The sequence below is a fragment of the Thalassophryne amazonica genome, chromosome 11 (assembly GCF_902500255.1).
Source record: "Thalassophryne amazonica chromosome 11, fThaAma1.1, whole genome shotgun sequence".
Lineage (NCBI taxonomy): Eukaryota > Metazoa > Chordata > Actinopteri > Batrachoidiformes > Batrachoididae > Thalassophryne > Thalassophryne amazonica.
The window spans coordinates 3997966-4022845 of NC_047113.1; the positions used below are offsets into that span (position 1 = coordinate 3997966).

General features: G+C 43.7%; 1 protein-coding gene across 1 annotated transcript in view; it reads right to left on the reverse strand.

Annotated features, from left to right (window-relative positions):
* Positions 1-24880, reverse strand: part of gabra4 (gamma-aminobutyric acid type A receptor subunit alpha4) — a 132567-nt gene that overhangs the window by 106889 nt on the left and 798 nt on the right. Inside the window, 3 exon segments of the mRNA XM_034181902.1 lie at positions 3774-3856; positions 12434-12654; positions 12923-12990. Coding sequence (XP_034037793.1) covers positions 3774-3856; positions 12434-12654; positions 12923-12990 — 372 coding nt within the window.

Consider the following 24880-nt stretch of genomic DNA (forward strand, 5'->3'; position numbering starts at 1 on the left):
GTGTCTGTGAGGAAATGTTTTAGCCCACTCTGCTCTGAAATGGACGGACAGATGGATTCTGCTCAGACAAATACACATCCAATAGCTGTCATAGTCCTTCTTCTTCACCTACCTTGTAAAAGTAGTTTTGATGGCTACGTTTTGAAGTTTGTTTTTTTTGCTAAGTATCATATCAAAGCAGATCCGACTGAATCACATCATGATCGCAGTCTCATACTGACTCATCTCAGCCTTATTTTCGTTCCACTCCCACTAATACAAGATGGATGAAGTCAAAGATCATCAAGCTCTCAGCTGTGATTTTTTTCCATCTCACTGATGGATTGTGCAGCATCGTTCACATAAATTATATGATACTTTCTGACAATCAGTTTTTTCACCCACTGTTGCCTCCTTTGCTGTGTCTTGGCCATGATGTACAACAACAAAATGACAGTTGTCTGTGTGTGCCACTCCCTATGGGAATACACATCGGCAAGATACCAACTGTGCTGCCAAAATGAAATGACTCCGGTGTGTCATGGAGTGGAACACAATCCTTGTGTACACACGTCCAGATGGAGAAATGCAGAAACAGAGATGGAGAGATACAGCATGTTGGAGAAAAAGACAACAGCGGAGAAAATTAGCACAGACGCACACACAGATCAGTTAGGGAAAAGAGCTGCATAGGTCTGTGCTGTCCTGAGGCAAGTGGAAAGGACTGTGACCTTTCCTTCACTTTAGGCCACAGCAGATCCACGGTTGCCGCTTTCTGACTGGAGGGTCCAAGCAGCAAGACGTCAGGACAGAGAGGAGGAGTACCACACCTTTAAAAATGAGAACAATAACTGAGGACTTTGTGCTTTGCAATGTCACCACGGTGGATAAGTGACGACAGCTCGGACACAGTAGTTTCCTCTTCCTTCATTTAATCATCAAAATCAGAGCTCGCCTGCAATAAGACAAGCTGCTCTATTGAGAAACTCCTTCACTGGAGAGAAATTATTTCCACTGAGCAGTAGGCCTCCTCCAAACACCGATGCCCAGTTAAGCTTTCATTGTTAACATCTCACTGGAGAATGAAAACTTCATTATTTAGTTTGGGCATTGACCAGAGAGGATTTATTTCAGCAGCAGACAGAGGAAAAAAAAACACTTTGTGGTTGTGCATGTCCAACTAGGACAAAGATGTAATTGGCAATATACAAGTGGTATATACTGAGTGGTTTTGTGCTTCTTAAAATGAAAGCATCAAGATGGATCCAATAACAGCCTCCACGTCACAGTTTAAAATCAAAACACTGCTGAAACCATTTGATGTGTATTGCTTACAAATTAAAGCACATCTTCTTTGTGATTGCAAAAAAATTCAGGAGGCTTACTTTGAAATGACACTGGGGCATAAAATGAAAAGTGCAATGCGGCGGCTGCCAGTTGTCTCAGGAATGTATTCGTTTACAGCTGTTAAACTAATGATTCAGATACAAAGCTTCAAAGTGACGATGGCTGATTTTTGAAAACCGCTGTGTGATGCACCTTTGAAAAGCTTCCCACAACAAGATTACTGGCATTCTTACGTTTCCGGCTCTGATATCAGTGGTTACTTTTCCTTGTGAGGTATTTTTTTCACGTCCCTTGTGCTTCCCTGTCTGTGTGTGTGTGTGTGTGTGTGTGTGTGTGTGTGTGTGTGTGTGTGTGTGTGTGTGTGTGTGTGTGTGTGTGTGTGTGTGTGTGTGTGTGTGTGTGTGTGTGTGTGTGTGCGCGTGCGTGTGTGTGTGTGTGTGTGTGTACTGTGGGCGTGGCTCTGCTCTGCTCCCTCTCCCTGCACACCTGTTACCTTCTTACCCGTTTGTTTTGGTTTTGTCTGCGTCCATTTCGCTCACGATCTTCAGCTTCACTGTGTGTTTGTGTCTTAGCCCACAGCTCTCTTCACCATCTCTCGTCTCGTTGATTTCCTGTTTATCCCAGACCATATCGACGCTCCAGACCTCCAGTCAGTTCATTGCCAGTCACTGCTTCTTGTCTCCTCATCTGTCTGTCCATCTTTCCCGTCTCGCTGACTTTCTCACTCCATCATCTTACTCCATCCTATCATGGATCACATTTTGGTGTTTAGACTTGATCTCCACATTATTCTACTTCAGGTATTATTCTTCTGCAACACACCGGCGTCCTGTCCAGGGTGCACCCCGCCTCGTGCTCTATGACTGCTGGGGTAGGCTCCAGCCCCCTGCGACCCTTAACTGTACTAAGCATCTGAAGACGAGTGTGTGAGTATTATTCTTTTACGTTACTCCAACTTCGGCATTAGCCCCCCCCCGTGTTCATTTCGTGTACCATAACGTCCTGTTTCTGGCGGTTTCATGTGTCATACCCTTCTGCATTTGATTGTTTGTTCCTTCTTCATCAGATTTTATAGGTTCTTCTGCTCTCTCACTTGCTTTTTCCAGCATTTCTGCCTCTCTGTTCTAGACCTTTGCTGCTACTTCAGATTCCTGAGATTTTGCATGTCATCTTGGATTTGTTCTCTTGGTATGAGAATTTTTTATGTATACTGCCTGTTTTTTGTTTGTTTGACTTTTGTTGTTTGCTTGTTGTTGGTTTTGTTTTGGTTTTTTTGTATTTTTAAAACCCTCTGTTGCTGCCATAGAACAAACTGAACTTTGTATTCCATGTATGGGACAAGAAACCCGCTTTTACTTGCCTTCCATTCTGGTCCTCTGCTTTGGGCTCCTCTGTAAAACCACTACACATACAATCTTGTTAGTGTCACCTGTCTAGCAGTTATGTTCACCCTGGTTCTGATCCCTCTTTGGTTGAATCATTACTATAAAACTAAAAACCCAGATAAAATAGGGACATACCTGGAAGATACATGTGCACTAATTGAAAACAACTGAAAGCCTATATACCATTTTACAGCTCAACACCCTCTTCAGTTGAGGGGCACTTCCAAAGTGGTTATTCCAAAGTGGTTGAGCCCATGCAATTTTTAATCAATGAGGTTGCCTCTCCAACTCTAGACAATAAGGACTATTCATATGCAGAAACAGAGTAAGAGTGCCTTTCTGACTCCACAAGTGCACTATGTGCAGGACATGTTCATGGTGCTGCAAGACCTGTTCAAAGACTTTGTCAGTAGCTGAGCTATAGCATACAGGGACAGTATTCTGGTCACATTCTCTAATATTCTTACCCAAGAGACAGTTATGAAAATATTCCCTGACTCTGCAGACATTATGGAGCACTTCTCCCAGGTCTATCCCCCCCAAGTTCATTTAGGACCCTTATGCTTATTTAGTTGACTTTCATTCTGACTCCATGCCTGTTTGTATGACTGAATCCCTGCAGTTTCCCACATTTTCCATTACCATTTCCCCAGAATGCCTCCGTGTCACCTCCATTTCCATACCTGTCTTTCCACTTATGCCTTAGGTCTCCATGTCACCTCAACCAGTCTGCACACCACTCTCTATGCTGGCAGCATTACTCCAATCTGCCTCCATGTTGAACCAAGGTCTATGACTGGTCCCGCTCAGCCAGCACTTCCAGAACGCAAGTCCAATTCAACCAATACAGCTGATGCAGGCATTCCACACTTGCAATAAAAGGCATCATCTGCTTTTCACTCCTATGCAAACATATTGTAACATGTATTACAGCTGCACAAAGTGGTCAAAGGACAGACTTGACTTAGTTAAATTATGTCCAACTGGGATTCACCACCTTGCTTAGATACACTGCAACACTGTTGTCAGTTAAACATAATCCTTGTATTGGTAATCACTTACAGCTTCCAAACTTGAGGGGGCAGGCATGTCCATCCATGGGGAAGTCCACAAGTTTCATGGGGCATTCAGCACTGATCGTCAACCTAAAACAGAAAAAATAAATTATAGTAAATTGCGGAGCCACGCATCAAGTATTTTTTCACATTTGATCATGATGGAAAAATGGTTTGTCAAAGAAAAGGTGGAGGGTGGTTACCAATATTGACACAGCTATCCATATTTACCAATACCACTATTGATACAAGCCTTGGGTATCAGTACCAATACCAGTATCCTTTTGTGTACTGGGTATTGGCCAGATGTAACTGGAATCTGTGACCAATATGTGAGGACACAGAAGCATGGTGAAAGAACATGTCTGGTTTTCAGGACACAGTGAATGAAGCTGGTAAGAGCTGCACCTCAAATAAGCCCCTGCATGTTGTCCCTGCTCAACTCAGAAGAGATCACCTCAGGAATGTCTGTTCAGCCAATTAACAGCTGACTTAACAAGGAAACACCCCCGATTTGGCTCATTAAGTGCAATTAGAGCATGGAGAAGTGGAAAATCCATGGTTTCCGAAGCCTGAAGACCAGGATTGGAAAGCACAGGAATAAGATTACCCTCACAGTTAAAGAGATCTGTGCTGCAGCACCATACCACTTTACATGTCTAAAAATGATTGTAATCAGTTCTACACCATGATGTTTACAAATATAAAATTGAATTTTAAAAAGTTGGTGTATCAATTGACACTGTGAGATTGGGTTCCATGATCAGAAGACAAATGTTTCGATTGGTCCATCTATTGTTTAAAAAATAAATAAATAAATCAGTAAATACAACAAGGTTTTAGTAAAAATTCATTGTAACCTCACAAATGGAAATTTTCAATGTTGACGGTGTGCTGAAAGAGGAACATGCAGTTTTACATGAGCACAGAAGTGCCAGATGGGTGCCAGAACTTAATGTTGATTCTTCAGCTTTTTAAGCAAATTCAAGTTTGCTTTTGGTTCCAACTGTGTTGAACTACTGGAATCCATGTGAACCTCAACTTTAACAAGATTCCCAGTACCTGCACTGGCCACACAGCCCCACAGCATGATGGAACCACCTCCAAATTTTACTGTAGGTAGCAAGTGTTTTTCTTGGAATGCTGTGTTCTTTTTCAGCCATGCATACCGCCACTTGTTATGTCCAAATAACTCAATTTTAGTTTCATCAGTCCACAGCACCTTATTCCAAAATGAAGCTGGCTTGTCCAAATGTGCTTTAGCATATCTGGCTTCCTCTGCATTACAGCATCATACAGCATCTCTTTGTGCAAAGTGCGCTGTATAGTTGAACAACGCACAGACACACTGTCTGCAGCAAGATCATGTTGTAGGTCTTTGGAGCAGGTCTGTCTGTTGACTATGACTGTTCTCACCATCCTTCACTTCAGCTTATCTGAGATTTTTCTTGGCCTGCCCTTGGGTCCTTAACTAGTACTGTGCCTGCAGTCTTCCATTTCCTCACTATGTTCCTCACAGTGGAAACTGACAGCTGAAATCTTTGAGATAGTTTTTTGTATCCTTCCCCTAAACCATGATGTTGAACAATCTTTGTTTTCAGGTCATTTGAGAGTTGTTTAGAGGCTCCCATGTTGCCACTTATTACAACAGATGCAAAGAGGGGAAACATTTGCAAATGGCCACCTTAATGCCCTTTCTCATGATTGGATTCACCTGTGGAGGTCAAGGGTCAATGATCTTACCAGACCATTTTTGTGTTCCAGTAATTAGTGCTAAATGTATTCAAATCAGTAAAATGGCAAGGGTGCCCAAATTTATGCACCTGCCTAATTTTGTTTAAATAATTATTGCACACTTTCTGTAAATACTAGAAGCTTCATTTCACTTCTCAAATATCAGTGTGTTTGTATGCTATATGATATATTTAACTGAAATTTCTGATCCAGACAACCAATGATTTATAAAAATCATGAAAATTATCAGGGGTGCCCAAATGTTTGCATACAACTGTAAATATAAAAATAGTTAGGCTATCAAATTTACATAAATTTACAATTTATGATTATTTATTTAATTAATTTAAAGCCTGATTTATGCAGCTGCAGCTCTGTAACTCCATGTCATGCAATGATGTGCGTGACAGTTTTGTCTCTGGACTAATTTAATTCACAGGTCTCTCTCTTGCAAATGAGGTGTTGAGTCTCAAGGGATTGCCTGTATAAATAAAGGATGAATAAAATAAAATATAATAATTTGACCCTCAACAAGCTTTTCTTTCTACAATCATCACCTCCAAATCAAAGGTAAGATGTGCAAAAGTTGTGGACTTTTCTGATCCATTTTTAATCAGCGTGCGCATTGTAAAAACTGTTATAATATGATGGGAGACAAAGGACTGAAAGCAAAAAAAAATGTCAAATCACAGCCATTTGTGTCTGATTTTAACACCCCCCCATCCTGGCCCCCGCTCACGCCACTCCTTTCCCCCCTCCGGGACGCAGCGCGGTTTTAGCTGCAGTAGCTCCCATCCCCCCCCAAAAAAAGCTGGCTGCGCGACCACGTGTTGCTGCCCCCCCACCACCACCACCAGCACACTCACATTGCCTCAATTCGGATGATGGACTGTTTCAAAGTTTAGCGTACGTAAACAATCAAATGTATATGTGCGGTTGTTTTAATTCTGATGTGGGCCATTATTATGTTCAACTAGTAATAATTGTGGATTAATTGCTGTATATTTGTCTGAGGTAATTGGGTGTGAAATGAATTGCCCTTTTAGGGATCAATAAAGTTGTCTGAGTCTGATTTAACAGGTGCACATGAGGCTTCAGGTCCCAGTCTGAACACGGTTTGAAAATAAACGGTCGGGCTTTTAATCACAGAAATGACTCCGGTCCCACTTTCCTCAAATCAGCGAGTCTCAGAGTGCTGAAAACTTTAATTATACCTCTGTTACTGTGCATGTCCAGACTGCTCAGGGTTTTTAATGGAAATACATTGTGATCCAATGTGAGCAATATGTATGTAACAGATTAGTTACAGTCAGGAGGCGGTGAACATCTACGGGGAATCCTGAATCAGGACCTGCGCCTCATTTAATGACCAGATCAAAATTTCCTCCAAACTTTTTTCTGCCAAATGTATTTCATTCATTATCAAAATGTAATCAAGGTCCACACTGCAAATAAAACTATTTTAATATGATGGCAGATGAAGCAGTGAAAGCAGTAAAGTGTCAAATAACAGCCTTTTGTATCTGATTTATCAGGTGCACATCAGGCTGCGGCTCTGAGTCTGAGCATGGTGTGAAAAAAATATACTGTCAGGCTTTTAATCACAGAAATGACTCTGGTCCCACATGCAATGGGTTTAATGGAAATACATTGCAATCGGACGGGACATTTTATCCGCTGTACAAAATCTGTTATATACGGTGTTTATTACATGGAAAACAATACAAAAACATTGGTACTGTTTTGTCTGGTGACTGCGGATATTTGGTTTTTACAAGGATAGTTCAGATGAGTTTTACTGTACATGGGACTGAACAATAAATTTACCTCTCAAAATTGCCAAACTGTTTTCATTTTATTGATGAAAGTCTGTGCATTTCCGAAAATGGTTTCCTTTAAATCTCCATTTTCAACTGCATTTTTCTCCATTAAAAAAAAAATACTTACTGGGTTTTGCATCTGAACTCTTCATTTATTTTTGACTGAGCTACAGTGATGCTATATAGGTAGCAATAGAATAAGAAATCATCATCATCTTCAACCACTTTTCCGGGTTCGGGTCATGGGGGCAACAGCTCCAGCAGGGGACCCCAGCCTTCCCTTTCCTGGGCCACATTCACCACCTCTGACTGGGGGATCCTGAGGCAGATATAATCTCTCCACCTAGTCCTGGGTCTTCCCTGGGGTCTCCTCCCAGATGGACGTGCCTGGAACACCTCCCTTGGGAGGCGCCCAGGAGGTATCCTTACCAGATGCCCAAACCACCTCAGCTGGCTCCTTGCAATGCGAAGGAGCAGCGACTCTACTCCGAGCTCCCCACGGATAACCGAACTTCTCACCCTATCTCTAAGGGAGACACTAGCCACCCTCCTGAGGAAGCCCATTTCGGCTGCTTGTACCCAACACTCATGACCATAGGTGAGAGTAAGAACAAAGATTGACCAGTAGATCGAGAGCTTCACCTTTTGGGTGGGTCAGCTGCCTTTTCGTCACAAAAGTATGGTAGAGCAAATGCAATACCGTCCCTGCAGAGGATTGATAGGCAACGACAAACAGACCACAATCACTACAGAAATGCTTGGGGTAGCGGGGGGGGGATTCTTCTCCTCAAAAAGACTTCTTCTTTGTCTTTCGGCTGTTCCCGTTAGGGGTCGCCACAGCAGATCAATCGTTTCCATCTCACCCTGTCCTTTGTATCTTCCTCTGTCACACCAACCACCTGCATGTCCTCTCTCAGCACATCCATGAACCTCCTCTTTGGTCTCCCTCTTCTCCTCCTGCCTGGTGGCTCCATCCTCAGCATCCTTCTCCCTATATACCCTGGGTCCCTCCTCTGCACATGTCCAAACCATCTCAATCTCGCCTCTCTGACTTTGTCTCCAAACCGTCCCACCTGAGCTGTCCCTCTGATATGTTCATTCCTAATCTTGTCCATTCTTGTCACTCCCAAAGAGAATCTCAACATCTTCAGCTCTGCCACCTCCAGCTCTGCCTCCTGTCTTTTTGTTAGTGCCACTGTCTCTAAACCATACAACATAGCTGGTCTCACTACTGTTTGTAAACTTTCCCCTTCACTCTTGCTGATATTCTTCGGTCACAAATCACTCCTGCCACCTTTCTCCACCCACTCCACCCTGCCTGCACTCTCTTCTTCACCTCTCTACCACACTCTCCATTACTTTGAACAGTTGACCCCAAATATTTAAACTCATCTACTTTCACCACTTCTACTCCTTAAACGGCACTATTCCACTGGGCTCCCTCTCATTCACACACATGTACTCAGTCTTGCTTCTACTGACTTTCATTCCCCTTCTCTCCAAAGCATATCTCCACTTCTCCAGACTAAACTCAACTTGCTCTCTACTCTCACTACAGATCACAATGTCATCTGCAAACATCATAGTCCATGGGGACCCCTGTCTGATCTCATCCGTCAACCTGTCCATCACCACTGCAAACAAGAAAGGACTCAGGGCTGATCCTTGGTGTAATCCCACCTCCACCTTGAATGAGTCTGTCATTCCGACTGCGCATCTCACCGCTGTCACACTATTCTTGTACATGTCCTGCACTACCCTAACATACTTCTCTGCCACTCCAGACTTCCTCATACAATGCCACAACTCTTCTCTTGGCACCCTATCATAAGCTTTTTCTAAGTCCACAAACACACAATGTAACTCTTTCTTTCCTTCTCTGTACTTCTCCAACAGTATTCTCAGAGCAAACATTGCATCTGTAATGCTCTTTCTCGGCATGAAACCATATTGCTGCTCACAGGTCTTCACTTGTTTTCTAAGCCTAGCTTCTACTACTCTTTCCCATAACTTCATGCTGTGGCTGATCAGCTTTATGCCTCTGTAGTTACTGCAGCTCTGCACATCACCCTTGTTCTTGAAAATAGGAACCAGCACACTTCGTCTCCACTCCTCAGGCATCCTCTCACTTTCCAAGATTTTATTAAACATTCTGGTTAGAAACTCTACTGCCATCTCTCCTAGACATTTCCATGCCTCCATTGGAATGTCATCTGGACCAACTGCCTTTCCACTCTTCATCCTCTTCATAGCAGCCCTCACTTCTCCCTTGCTAATCTCTTTTACTTCCTGATTTACTCTCACCACATCATCCAGCCTTTTCTCTCGCTCATTTTCTTTATTCATCAACTCTTCAAAATATTCCCTCCACCTTCTCAGCACACACTCCTCACTTGTCAACACATTACCATGTGCATCTTTTACCACCCTAACCTGCTGCACATCCTTTCCAGCTCTGTTCCTTTGTCTGACAAATCGGTACAAGTCCTTTTCTCCTTCCTTACTATTCAACTTCTTGTACAGCTCGCAATATGCCTTTTCCTTTGCTTTTGCCACTTCTCTTCTCGCCTTACGCCGCATCTCCTTGTACTCCTGTCTACTTTCTTCATCTCTCCGACTATCCCAAAACGTTTTCGCCAACCTCTTTCTCCTTATGCTTTCCTGGACCTCTTCATTCCACCACCAAGTCTCCTTTTCTTCCTTCCACTGTCCAGATGTCATACCCAGTACTGCCCTAGCTGTCTCCCTCACCACATCTGCAGTACTTTTCCAGTTGTCCAAAATTGCTTCCCCTCCAACTAGTGCTTCTCTCACCTGCTCGCTAAATTTCACACAACAGTCTTCCTCCTTCAGCTTCCACCATCTGATCCTTTGTTGAACTCTCACTCTGTTCTTCTTCTTTACCTCTAAAGTCATCCTACAAACAACCATCCTATGCTGTCTAGTGACACTCTCTCCTGCTACCACCTTACAGTCTGTGATTTCTTTTAGCTTGCATCTCCTATAAAGAATGTAGTCCACCTGTGTGCACCTTCCTCCACTCTTATATGTTACCCTGTGCTCCTCCCTTTTCTTAAAGTAGGTATTCACCACAGCCATTTCCATCCTTTTTGCAAAATCAACTACCATCTGTCCTTCCCCATTCCTATCCTTGATACCATATCTACCCATTACTTCCTCATCACCTCTGTTCCCTTCACCAACATGCCCATTGAAGTCTGCTCCTTTCACCACTCTTTCATGCTTGGGCACACTCTCCACCACCTCATCTAATACACTCCAGAAATCTTCTTTCTCCATCTCACAACCTACCTGTGGGGCATATGCACTGATGATATTCATCATCACCCCTTCAATTTCCAACATCGCACTCATCACCCTGTCAGACACTCGCTTAACCTCCAACATGTTGTGTGGGCCGCCAGAAGAGGAGGTACTGCTGGCCCACCACCAGAGGGCGCCCTGCCTGAAGTGCGGGCTTCAGGCACGAGAGGGCGCTGCCACCACGGACATGACCGGGAGTGACAGCTGTCACACATCAACTCATGACAGCTGTCACCCATCTTCATTTCATCACTCCATAAAAGCCGGATGTCATCTCCACCTCGCTGCCGAGATATCATCTACCTGTGAAGGTACTTTTCTCTGCTGACTTAAATCATTGAATAATAACCTGAACTTCTTTGCAGCCATATTCCTGTGGCGTTTCATTATCTGTGGATAATGTGTTCACACCCAAACCAGATAAGTGGTTAGACAGGAGCTGCACGAGTGTGTGATTAGAGGTGGAGGTGACTTTCCACCTTCTGACTGTTTTTGTTACTGCACACACCCACATCTCACTGTTTGTGCTCCTCACCAGCAGTACCAGATCCGACAGTCGGGGACGGTGATCACCTGGGAATTCGGGACTTGGCGGCTCCAGTATTCTCCGGGTTCTGTGGCGGTGGAAGTCGTGTGGTCCCGGCTCTTCTCAGGACAGACGTCTTCTATCCTCGAGCCTGCCCACACGTCACCTTGGTGTATTGACTGCTGTCAGATTCTGTGATTGTCTGTATAATCATTGTGCACATTCACAACATTAAATTGTTACCTTTTGGCTCATCTATTGACCGTTCATTTGCGCCCCCTGTTGTGGGTCCGTGTCACTACACTTTCCCCAACACAACACACTTTTAACATACTCTTCCTTTAAAATGACCCCAACACCATTTCTCTTCCTGTCCTCACCATGGTACAACAACTTGTACCCACCGCCAATGCTCCTGCTCTTACTTCCACTTGGTCTCTTGCACACACAATATGTCTACCTTTCTCCTCTCCATCATATCAGCCAGCTCTCTCCCTTTACCAGTCATACTACCAACATTCAAAGTCCCCACTCTCATTTCCACCCTTCTAGTTTTCTTCTTCTCCCGCTGTTCGTGGCAACGTTTCCTCCTCTTCTTCATCGTCTTCGCCCAGCAGTAGCCCAATTTCCACCAGCACCCTGTTGGGCAATAGCACCGGTGGCGGACGTTGTTAACCCCGGCCGTGACCGATCCGGTATGGGAATTCGATTCTGAGTCTGCATAGTTGGGTTGGCTTGTTTTACGCCGGATGCTCTTCCTGACACAACCCTCCTCATTTATCCGGGTGTGGGACCGGCACTCAGAATGTACTGCCTGCACACCCCATGTGGCTGAATTCTCCTCAAAAAGACTTAATTTTCAAAATAGCTTTCTGTTATTATTTGTCAACTTAAACTATTTCATCACAATAATTTATTGATTCATGGAATCTTAATTTTTTAACTGGTTTAGTAAACATTTTTGCCGTGCAACTAGAGCGCCTTACCAGCAAGGCATGCTGCGGCCCCCTCAGCACCCCACTTCCAGCCTGCCTGTACTCTGTGCTTGATTGCTTTACATTCAAAGTCTGTCTTTTCTGTGCCCTTAAATTAGCACAAACACTGAAATGTAGAGTTACGTGAAGAATACTGTCCCATCTCACGAAGCTATGCAACACTACCGTGTGTGAAAATAGCAGTAGTGACGAACTTCAGTTCTATATGATGTTTTATCCATTTGTCCAGGTCATGAAAGGTTTAACTGTGTGACGGAGGAGTCGGTACCTCATGGTGTACAGAATGGTGCCATTCTTCATGATGCGGAACAGCTTGTTGGGAGCTGTCATGTTGTGAGCCACGGACTTCTTGCCATTCCTGAAGAAGGTGTCTGGTGTCCACACTTTAGTCACCATTAGGTTGTTTAGCCTTAAAATCTCAATGGGCCCCTCATATATCAATCTCTGGTCCACCCATGTCTGACGAAAGAACACGTCCATCGTGTATTCCTGTGACCGGAGAAATGGGGAGGGGAGAAAAAACAAAACAAATCAACAATGATTTCTAGGTTATCTTACATTTATTTATGTAGGATAGACATTTCGGAGCTGATCTTTTCCAGCCTTACATCTGCCTCTATTTTGGCTCATGTGTTACGCAGTTTTTACCAAATACAGTAAAGTACATTGCAAACTTATAAATATACATCAGATGAATATGGAATCTATTGACAGTTTTGACTCACTTATAGCATATTTATGGTTTGGATATACATACCATCTCAACATCTGAGACTGGCCCAAAGCTCGTCACATAAATGTCTGTCTTGACCTCAGTCACAGGACCTAGTGAGTCAAAGAAACAGTCATGTTACTGGGTTGCCAAACTCTGTTTCCTGCATGAAATTCATCTTCTGTTGTGTGGGCCGCCAGAAGAGGAGGTACTGTTGGCCCACCACCAGAGGGCGCCCTGCCTGAAGTGCGGGCTTCAGGCACGAGAGGGCGCTGCCGCCTTAGGAACAAGCTGTGGTGACAGCTGTCACCCATCATCCGTGACAGCTGTCACTGATCATCCAATCCACATCTGGAATAAAAGCAGGAAGACACCTCCACCACATTGCCGAGATATCATCTTCTACCAGAGGTAATATCCTCAGCCTTTTGTAGTATTTTCTAAATCTGTTTATTGTGAGTGTTTGCAGGAGTACCGGTCCTTAGTTTGTGGAGGCTGTGCAAGACGGCACTCTTTTTCCTCTGAGGGATTGCTGCAACATATTGAGTGAGAGGTGGAGGTGGAATTCCCACCAGGATTGTTACTGGGTGTTCACACACCCACCCTTGACTGTCTTTGCTTTCTGCCAGCAGTACCAGATCCGACACGCCGTGACGGTGGCCACCTGGAGACTTCGGGACTTGGCGGCTCCAGTATTCCTCGGGTTCGGTGGCAGTGGAAATCGTGTGGTTCCGGTTCGTTTCCAGACGGGCGTCTCCTATCGTCGAGCCTGCCCACACGACACCTTTATTGATTGACTTGTGCACATTCTGTAATCTGCTGTGTTTGGTTGTGTCATTCACAACAGTAAAGTGTTATAATTTGACTCCTTCCATTGTCTGTTCATTTACGCCCCCTGTTGTGGGTCCGTGTCACTACACTTTCCCAACATCTTCATCAGATTTCAGCCACCTTATCAGATGTGGATGTTTCAGACAGTGATAATCCTTTACACAGGGTTTACAGAGCTCAGGATCAAACCACAACAACTCGATTTTATATATATTGTGACACGTGCTGTGTCAACTGGGGATGTATACCATTTTTTTTCAACCGTCATGTAGAGTAGATATCTTCAAAATTTGTGCTAGTCACAATGAAATTATGACTAGTCAAAATGATGTTGTTTCCGGTATAAAAAATGTGCAAATAAATATTAAAATGACTTGCCATAGCTGGCCACGAAGGCCACTGCTGCTTGTTTTTGTTAGCAGGTTGTTTTAAAACCGTGCATCTTCTCTTCCAGAGTATAATTCCCTTTGTAATGGCTGTGTTTGTCCAAGTAGGGCTTCAAACCTACAACCCCAATTCCAATGAAGTTGGGACATTGTGTAAAATGTAAATAAAAACAGAATACAATGATTTGTAAATCCTTTTCAACCTATATTCAATTGAATACACCACAAAGACAAAATATTTAATGTTCAAACTCATAGACTTTATTGTTTTGTGCAAATATTTGCTCATTTTGAAATGGATGCCTGCAACACATTTCAAAAAGTTGGGACGGGGAAACAAAAGACTGGGAAAGTTGATGAATGCTCATAGAACACCTAAGTCGAAACACTTAAGTGTCATGATTGGGTATAAACCGTGCAATCCCAAAAGACTCAGCTGTTCACAAGCAAAGATGGGGCAAGGATCACCACTTTGTGAACAACTACATGAAAATAGACCAACAGTTTAAGAACAATGTTTCTCAATGTTCAATTGCAAGGAATTTAGGGATTCCATCATCTACAGTCCATAATATAATTAGAAGACTCAGAGAATCAAAATTAAGCAGCAAGGCCGAAAACCAACATTGAATACCCATGACCTTTGATCCCCCAGGCGGCACTGCATGAAAATCCGACATCATTGTGTAAAGGATCTTACCGCGTGGACTCAGGAACACTTCAGAAAACCATTGTCAGTTAACACAGTTCGTCGCTACATCTACAAGTGCAAGTTAAAACTCTACCATTCAAAGTGAAAGTCAAACATCAACAACATCCAGAAACACCACCGCTTTCTCTGGGTCTGAGCTCATTTAAAATGGACAGACACAAAGTGGAAAAGTGTGCTGTGGTCTGATGAGTCCACATTTCAAAGTGTTTTTGGAAATCATGGACGTCGTGTCCTCCAGACAAAAAGGAAAAAGACCATCCAGATTGTTACCAGCGCAAAGTTCAAAAGCCAGCATCTGTGATGGTATGGGGGTGTGTTAGTGCCCATGGCATGGGCAACTTACACATCTGTGATGGCACCATCAATGCTGAAAGGTACATCCAGGTTTTGAAGCAACACATGCTGCCATCCAAGCACCGTCTTTTTAAGGGACGTCCCTGCTTATTTCAGCAAGACAATGCCAAGCCACATTCTGCACGTGTTACAACAGCGTGGCTTCATAGTAAAAGAGTGCGGGTACTAGACTGGCCTGCCTGCAGTCCAGACCTGTCGCCAAATGAAAATGTGTGGCGCATTATGAAGCACAAAATGCGATAACGGAGACCCCGGACTGTTGAATAACTGAAGTCATACATCAAGCAAGAATGGGAAAGAATTCCACCTACAAAGCTTCAACAATTAGTGTCCTCAGTTCCCAAATGCTTATTGAGTGTTGTTAGAAGGAAAGGTGATGTAACACAGTGGTAAACATACCACTGTCCAGTGGTGGGCACAGATAACCAAAAATTACTTCGATAACGGATAATCAGATAACTGAAAAGTTATCTTTGATAACGATAAACCGATAAACCACCCAAAAATGTATCGGACATTACAGATAACCGATAAATTCCAGTATTGTCTCTGGTACATTTGCAACTACTAACAAGCTGAATTTGAGTTTTAACACCATGATCGCTTTCGGAAGCATCAAAGGGGACAACAGACCCAAACAATGACCCCACATTTCTATGTTTGAACATCCTGCCCCCTGCTGAAAGCTCTTGTTTACAACACAGCTCCCAGCACAGAAGCAAGCTGAGAGCAGCCACAAAGCCAGCTCTCTACCAATCACAACACTCCGGTCAGGTGGAGGTCTTGGAAAGTAAAGTCATGCTGACTTATGGTTTGATGTGAATACTGATAGAATAACTCCATTAATGTCAATTCTGTCATTTGTACAAAGTTAAAATATAACATATATGTTTTAATGTTGAATAATGCACTAATTTTGAGGTTTTGTAACAAACACAGACAGATCGCAAAGGATTCTGCGTAAAAGTGCCTCTGCTAAACACTGATTGGTTCAGTCATTCATTATGTAAACCTTCATATTAATGACGTGTGTCGTGTGTTGGTGTTTACAGATAAATGTGCTTTTGTAAAATATTCCATTTTTTATTTGTAAAAACAGGCATTTTTACAGAGCCTTGGAAGTGTCATCGCAAAATGTTTTGCATGTGGAGAGAATGTGCGCCCATTTTATTAGTGCCGTGCGCACGTTTTATGAAGTTGTAAAACGTGCACTCAATATTGTCTTGACACATAAGTGTTGGCTTTACACTGTGCAAGTTTTGGCCCTTTTTCAGATGATTTTTCATTCATGTGAGAATTTTTTTGGACCGAGTTTCAGGTTAATCGCGCGTCCTGCATCGTACAGTGTACATGGAGGAACAAGCTGCGTTTAACATCTCATGGCCACCTCCTGATCGCCGATCGTATGGTCGAATGAAAATCAAACCTATTTGATATTATTCTGGTTGGCCGTAGTGAGGGTATCCTGCTGCTGAAGAGCTACAGGCGTCCAACTGCTCGCACTGTGCATGTGCAAACACCGCAGACCTGTCTTGTAATGTTTCTTTGTTGTTTTGTTTTGTTTTTAAACTTTGATGTCTCCCATCGAGAGTTTTTCTAAATTAAGTTTGAAAAAAAAAGCTTACGTTTTGCTTCTGGAAACACAAGTTCGATGTGTGGTTTTTGAACGCACAATGTGGGTGAGAACATAAATCGTGCACTCTGAACTTTTGTGGTACAGTTTGAACTGAGAGTACAGTGATTAAAAATATCATATAGAGGCCTTGAAAACTTGCCAAAACAAAATTCCAGATAATCCGTGTCTGCTACACTTAACATGGGTGGAATTTAACAAACACAAATACAGTAACAACGTCTATAAACCCAGAGAATATATTCACGAGAGTTTTAAGCACTAGAGTTTAATGCTGTTGTCCGTGGAGCCTGAACAGAGTGTCTGAAATGCATTTGTCCTGTCGTGAACGTACTGAGATTACCCTATCCTACCCCTAATGCACTGCTGAATACAGCATGTGCTCACTAAAACCTTAAAAATTAGCACATTACTTTAAAACTAAAACATATATCTGATATTTTCATCACAGTCATCACAGTAATTTTAAATAACTTGTCCAAAATTAGTTTGGTTAAAATTTGAACCATAAGTTAAAAATTTATGGCTCTGGATGACTTGGGTGATATTACCAGCATATCAGTATGGTGCTAAAGGAAATGATTTTTTTTTTTTTTTTGTGACCAGTTCTCCTTTGCCTGCAGAGGATAGAGCGGTTTCTCCTGGAAGTAGCTCTCTTCTGTTTGCAGAGAGTGGGACTATACATCTGTTAGGAAACTTTTAACAGGTAGGTGCTCAACTGATTTTAAATTTAAAAATGTTTGCCGCTGTTCAGCTTTGTTTACTACGTTATCGGTCTAAGTAAATTGTGATGCTTGCAACTTGACCTGAGTACCACGTGAACTGCAAAAATAAGGGCTCCAGTGTGCGGGTTGTTATCTAATATATAAGGCTGACCGTGTGTGTGTGTGTGTGTGTGTGTGTGTGTGTGTGTGTGTGTGTGTGTGTGTGTGTGTGTGTGTGTGTGTGTGTGTGTGTGTGTGTGTGTGTGTGTGTGTGTGTGTGAGACCTCCCCCAGGTGCCCCCAGTCACCATTACAAGTTTGGTGTTGATTGCTTAATTACAGGCTAGCAACCAGCTTGTGATGTCATAGTGCAGCTCTACTCTGATTGGCTGACACGCCCACCACTCAAAAACAAAACTGAACAGATTGAAACAGAATGTGACTTTTTAACTTTTTAAAATACTTCTTAAAGTAGGTCAAGGTTAGCCATCTTTGAACTTGTCCAACATCTGTGTCCCAAGAATTTTCCCTGTCAATTTCAAGACCCTGGCAGTAAGAGGACTGGACTTATGCTGAGTCCAGACAGACGGTCACACGGACAGACAGATGCAAAGCCATCGCAATACTCAATGGCAATATTTGATGGCCTCAGGTAATAAACAGTAAAGATTTCAGGTTGGATACCTGAAGAGACAGCTTCATTTGGTCCTGCAGTGTCATCGTCAGTTTTGCTGCAAAGCCAGTATAATGTGTGATCTGCCTGCAGACCCAAAATACTGTATCTTGTTTATGGTATTGACAAAATGTTAAGAAAATGCTGAATAAACACAGCCATGTGTGACTTACAACAATGCAAACAATATAATACATGGAGAACTGGTTGTGGGAGTCCTCATACGGTCACTTAGTATTGTTTATGTTCAATCACGTGTCAAGTTTTGCTTAAAATCTTACAGACCTTCAGCATTCGAATGAGTAATTGAATGCATACATTCAATACCTGTGGGTTTCACATGTATGCTACTAGCCAATGCAAGCAGACAATAAATACAAAGTAATGCTGCAAAATTGAGTTTTTATACATGGTTAATTTGAAGTCATTCCCAGCATATTCTCAGCCATATGAGCCTTGTGTTCTTTATAATTTGAAGTTCTTTAATTCATTATTAAGATCCTGTTGTGTTACATACAATTTGTACATGTTCAATAAAGCCCCTCGATCAATCAAAATCAATATTTATGTTTTAATGGCGTCTGGAGGAGGCCTTGCATGTGCATATATGGTTATCAGGTTATTGGTGACTGGATGGCAGCCAACTATTTGTCCTTAAATATAGCAAAGACTGAGGTCCTTGTTTGTGCCCCTGACGCATTTGTTCCCACTGTGGTTGGGAATCTGTTGTGTGGGCCACTGAATAGGAGGTACTGCTATCCCACCACCACCAGATGGCGCCCTGCTTGAAGTGCGGGCTTCAAGCATGAGAGGGCGTCATAGCAACCGGGAGTGACAGCTGTCACTCGTTATCAGCACCAGCTGTCACTCATCCACATCACATCACCACCACCATAAAGGCCGGACTGCAACTCCACCTCCCCGCCGAGAAATCAGCTATCAGAAGAGGTAATTTCTCTGCTGAACGTGAAACTGCATTATAGTCTGGACTGTTTTTGCAGCCGTATGCCTGTGGTGTTCCTTATCCGTTGGATTGGTGTTTGGTGTGATCAGCGACGGCTTCGCTCCACACTCCATCCAGATAAGTGGTTAGACAGGAGCTGCACGAGTGTGTGATTGGAGGTGGAGGTGCTCCCTCCCAAAAGAATACAGACTGTGGGATTACTGAGTGTGCGAACTCACACTCATCAATAGTTTTTCTGTTCTCTGCCAGCAGTACCAGGTCTGACAGCTGGAGACGGTGACCACCTGGGGACCCAGGACTTGGCGGCTCCAGTGTTCTTCAGATCCGTTGGCGGTGAAGGCCGTGTGGGATCCGACTCGGCTCAGGACAGATGTCTCCTATCCTCAAGCCTGCCCACACGTCACTCAAATCTGTAATTCGGTGGTACCTAAACTGTGATTGTCTGTATTTCGTTGTGCACTACAACATTAAATTGTTACTGTTTGGCTTATCCATTGCCCGTTCATTTAACGCCCCCTGTTGTGGGTCGGTGTTCCTACACCTTCACAACAGGATTTCTCGGCCAGCGTCATGGATCCCGAGGGGTGTCAACCATCGCTTGAACAGCCAATGGAAGAGTGAGGTGCACAGGCATCAGCAGGAGGCGTGTTAGGTGAGCTGCAGCAAATCTTAACCGCTTTCACTGCTCGACTGGACTTAGTCACCGAGCAGAGTGTGATCCTCAATCGGAGGATGGAGGCTCTCACCGCCAAGGTGGAAGCGCAGGCCCAGGGCGCTGCTGCAGCACCTCCCCCTGCTGACCGGAGGCCTGAAACAGACATTCCGCTGGTCGTTCAACGAACCCCCCCACCGTCCCCTGAAGCATACATAAGCCCTCCGGAGCCGTACGGAGGTTGTGTCGAGACGTGCGCGGACTTCTTAATGCAGTGCTCGCTCGTCTTTTCACAGCGTCCCGACATGTACGCGTCAGACGCTAGCAGGGTGGCTTACGTAATAAATCTGCTTCAAGGAGAGGCACGCACCTGGGCTACGGCGCTCTGGGAGCAGAATTCCCGGCTCCTAACGACATACGCTGGGTTTGTGAGGGAGTTCAGACAGGTGTTCGACCACCCTCATAGAGGCGAGACCACTTCAAGCGTGCTGCTGTCGATAAGATAGGGGTGTCGGAGCGCAGTGAAGTATGCAGTTGACTTCCGCATCGCGGCAGTGCGAGCTGACTGGAATGCTGTTGCGCTCCACGCCGCCTTTGTAAACGGACTGTCTCTGGTCCTTAAGGAGCACCTTGTGGCAAAGGACGAGCCGCGGGATTTAGAGGTGGAGGTGTTGTTTCCCACCTGCATGAACTGGACTATTCCGAGGAGTTACTGAGTGTTTCCACTCACCTCTTTTTCTGTTTTGTTTCCTGCCAGCAGTACCAGATCTGACAGCTGGAGACGGTGGCCACCTGGGGAGATCAGGACTTGGCGTCTCCTGTGTGTTTCCAGATCCGGTGGCAGTGGAAATCATGTGGGGCCCGGCTCTTCTCTGCACGCTGCTCTCCTGTCCTCGAGCCTGCCCACAGGCCACCTTCGTGTAATTGACTGTAATCTAAATTCTGTTTCTGTCTGTATTTCGTTGTGCACCTTTACAACAGTAAATTGTTATTCTTTGGCTCATCCATTGTCCGATTCATTTACGCCCCCTGTTGTGGGTTCGTGTCCCTACACTTTCCCAACAAGAAAATCACCTACTGGTGGAGGGATTCTCGGACTCTAAAAGCAGCTCCAAAACGTGGCACAGCTATGCAAAAAAGTACTTCCACTGTGTGGCGAAAATTACTTCCACCACCGTGCCTGAAATTACTTCCACCGGCACTTTTCGCCACGTGGTGGAAATAATTTTTGCAGTCTTGGTCATTTTGTGTGTCAGGCGGGGATGATCAATCAATCAATTTTATTTATATAGCGCCAAATCACAACAAACAGTTGCCCCAAGGCGCTTTATATTGTAAGGCAAGGCCATACAATAATTACGTAAAAACCCCAACAGTCAAAACGACCCCCTGTGAGCAAGCACTTGGCGACAGTGGGAAGGAAAAACTCCCTTTTAACAGGAAGAAACCTCCAGCAGAACCAGGCTCAGGGAGGGGCAGTCTTCTGCTGGGACTGGTTGGGGCTGAGGGAGAGAACCAGGAAAAAGATATGCTGTGGAGGGGAGCAGAGATCAATCACTAATGATTAAATGCAGAGTGGTGCATACAGAGCAAAAAGAGAAAGAAACACTCAGTGCATCATGGGAACCCCCCAGCAGTCTAAGTCTATAGCAGCATAACTAAGGGATGGTTCAGGGTCACCTGATCCAGCCCTAACTATAAGCTTTAGCAAAAAGGAAAGTTTTAAGCCTAATCTTAAAAGTAGAGAGGGTGTTTGTCTCCCTGATCTGAATTGGGAGCTAGTTCCACAGGAGAGGAGCCTGAAAGCTGAAGGCTCTGCCTCACATTCTACTCTTACAAACCCTAGGAACTACAAGTAAGCCTGCAGTCTGAGAGCGAAGCGCTCTATTGGGGTGATATGGTACTATGAGGTCCCTAAGATAAGATGGGACCTGATTATTCAAAACCTTATAAGTAAGATGAAGAATTTTAAATTCTATTCTAGAATTAACAGGAAGCCAATGAAGAGAGGCCAATATGGGTGAATTAACTGAAGGCTTTTCAGGGAACTTTTAGGACAACCTGATAATAATGAATTACAATAGTCCAGCCTAGAGGAAATAAATGCATGAATTAGTTTTTCAGCATCACTCTGAGACAAGACCTTTCTAATTTTAGAGATATTGCGTAAATGCAAAAAAGCAGTCCTACATATTTGTTTAATATGCGCTTTGAATGACATATCCTGATCAAAAATGACTCCAAGATTTCTCACAGTATTACTAGAGGTCAGGGTAATGCCATCCAGAGTAAGGATCTGGTTAGACACCATGTGTCTAAGATTTGTGGGGCCAAGTACAATAACTTCAGTTTTATCTGAGTTTAAAAGCAGGAAATTAGAGGTCATCCATGTCTTTATGTCTGTAAGACAATCCTGCAGTTTAGCTAATTGGTGTGTGTCCTCTGGCTTCATGGATAGATAAAGCTGGGTATCATCTGCGTAACAATGAAAATTTAAGCAATGCCGTCTAATAATACTGCCTAAGGGAAGCATGTATAAAGTGAATAAAATTGGTCCTAGCACAGAACCTTGTGGAACTCCATAATTAACCTTAGTCTGTGAAGAAGATTCCCCATTTACATGAACAAATTGTAATCTATTAGATAAATATGATTCAAACCACCGCAGCGCAGTGCCTTTAATACCTATGGCATGCTCTAATCTCTGTAATAGTAGAGCTCTGACTCTTTGTCAGCCTGGCTACTGTGCTGAAAAGAAACCTGGGGTTGTTCTTATTTTCTTCAATTAGTGATGAGTAGTAAGATGTCCTAGCTTTACAGAGGGCTTTTTTATAGAGCAACAGACTCTTTTTCCAGGCTAAGTGAAGATCTTCTAAATTAGTGAGACGCCATTTCCTCTCCAACTTACAGGTTATCTGCTTTAAGCTGCGAGTTTGTGAGTTATACCACGGAGTCAGGCACTTCTGATTTAAAGCTCTCTTTTTCAGAGGAGCTACAGCATCCAAAGTTGTCTTCAATGAGGATATAAAACTATTGACGAGATACTCTATCTCACTTACAGAGTTTAGGTAGCTACTCTGCACTGTGTTGAAAATTCACAGAGAAACTCACAGTAACGACCAGGAGGACGATAGATAATAACAAATAAAACTGGTTTTTGGGACTTCCAATTTGGATGGACAAGACTAAGAGTCAAGCTTTCAAATGAATTAAAGCTCTGTCTGGGTTTTTGATTAATTAATAAGCTGGAATGGAATATTGCTGCTAATCCTCTGCCTCGGCCCGTGCTACGAGCGCTCTGGCAATTAGTGTGACTCGGGGGTGTTGACTCATTTAAACTAACATATTCATCCTGCTGTAACCAGGTTTCTGTAAGGCAGAATAAATCAATATGTTGATCAATTATTATATCATTTACTAACAGGGACTTAGAAGAGAGAGACCTAATGTTTAATAGACCACATTTAACTGTTTTAGTCTGTGGTGCAGTTGAAGGTGCTATATTATTTTTTCTTTTTGAATTTTTATGCTTAAATAGATTTTTGCTGGTTATTGGTGGTCTGGGAGCAGGCACCGTCTCTACGGGGATGGGGTAATGAGGGGATGGCAGGGGGAGAGAAGCTGCAGAGAGGTGTGTAAGACTACAACTCTGCTTCCTGGTCCCAACCCTGGATAGTCACGGTTTGGAGGATTTAAGAAAATTGGCCAGATTTCTAGAAATGAGAGCTGCTCCATCCAAAGTGGGATGGATGCCGTCTCTCCTAACAAGACCAGGTTTTCCCCAGAAGCTTTGCCAATTATCTATGAAGCCCACCTCATTTTTTGGACACCACTCAGACAGCCAGCAATTCAAGGAGAACACGCGGCTAAACATGTCACTCCCGGTCTGATTGGGGAGGGGCCCAGAGAAAACTACAGAGTCCGACATTGTTTTTGCAAAGTTACACACCGATTCAATGTTAATTTTAGTGACCTCCGATTGGCGTAACCGGGTGTCATTACTGCCGACGTGAATTACAATCTTACCAAATTTACGCTTAGCCTTAGCCAGCAGTTTAAAATGTCCTTCAATGTCGCCTGCTCTGGCCCCCGGAAGACAATTGACTATGGTTGCTGGTGTCGCTAACTTCACATTTCTTCATTTAAAAACAGAGTCGCCAATAACCAGAGTTTGATCCTCGGCGGGTGTGTCGTCGAGTGGGGAAAAACGGTTAGAAATGTGAACGGGTTGGCGGTGTACACGGGGCTTCTGTTTAGGGCTACGCTTCCTCCTCACAGTCACCCAGTCGGCCTGCTTTCCCGGCTGCTCGGGATCTGCCGGAGGGGAACTAACGGCGGCTAAGCTACCTTGGTCCGCACCAACTACAGGGGCCTGGCTAGCTGTAGAATTTTCCACGGTGCGGAGCCGAGTCTCCAATTCGCCCAGCCTGGCCTCCAAAGCTACGAATAAGCTACACTTATTATAAGTACCATTACTGCTAAAGGAGGCCGAGGAATAACTAAACATTTCACACCCAGAGCAGAAAAGTGCGGGAGAGAAAGGAGAAGCCGCCATGCTAAACCGGCTAAGAGCTAGTAGCTGCGCTAAGCTAGCAGATTCCTAAAAACACACAAAGTGAATAATGTGTAAATAATTTAGAGGTGATTCAGCAGAAGGAGTGCTTTAGTTAAGGCACGTGATGATTACACTGTGAAACAAATCGTTATCTAGTTAACTAGATCAATCTAACTGCGCAGATTAAACAGCTAACAGATACAGCAAAACACCGCTGTGCTCCAGAACAGGAAGTGATACAATACCGCAGTGAGAGCCAACCACCAGTAGAGGCAAGCAAGACCACCTGATGATAAACAACTTATTTTTTATTTGGCCTTAAGTGGCTTCATTTTGTGTAGCTAACATGATAAAACATTCAAAATGCCACAGTAAACAGAAATAATCTCTTAGATTTGTTATTTCCAAAACTGCAAATTCAAGACAGAATAAAAACAAAAATACAGAAGTCCACGTCAACACGTGTGTTTACCTGTTTTTTCTGTCAGTGTCATGTCTGCAAAACCTTTGATCAGTCCACCCCTAAAAATAGTGAATGGT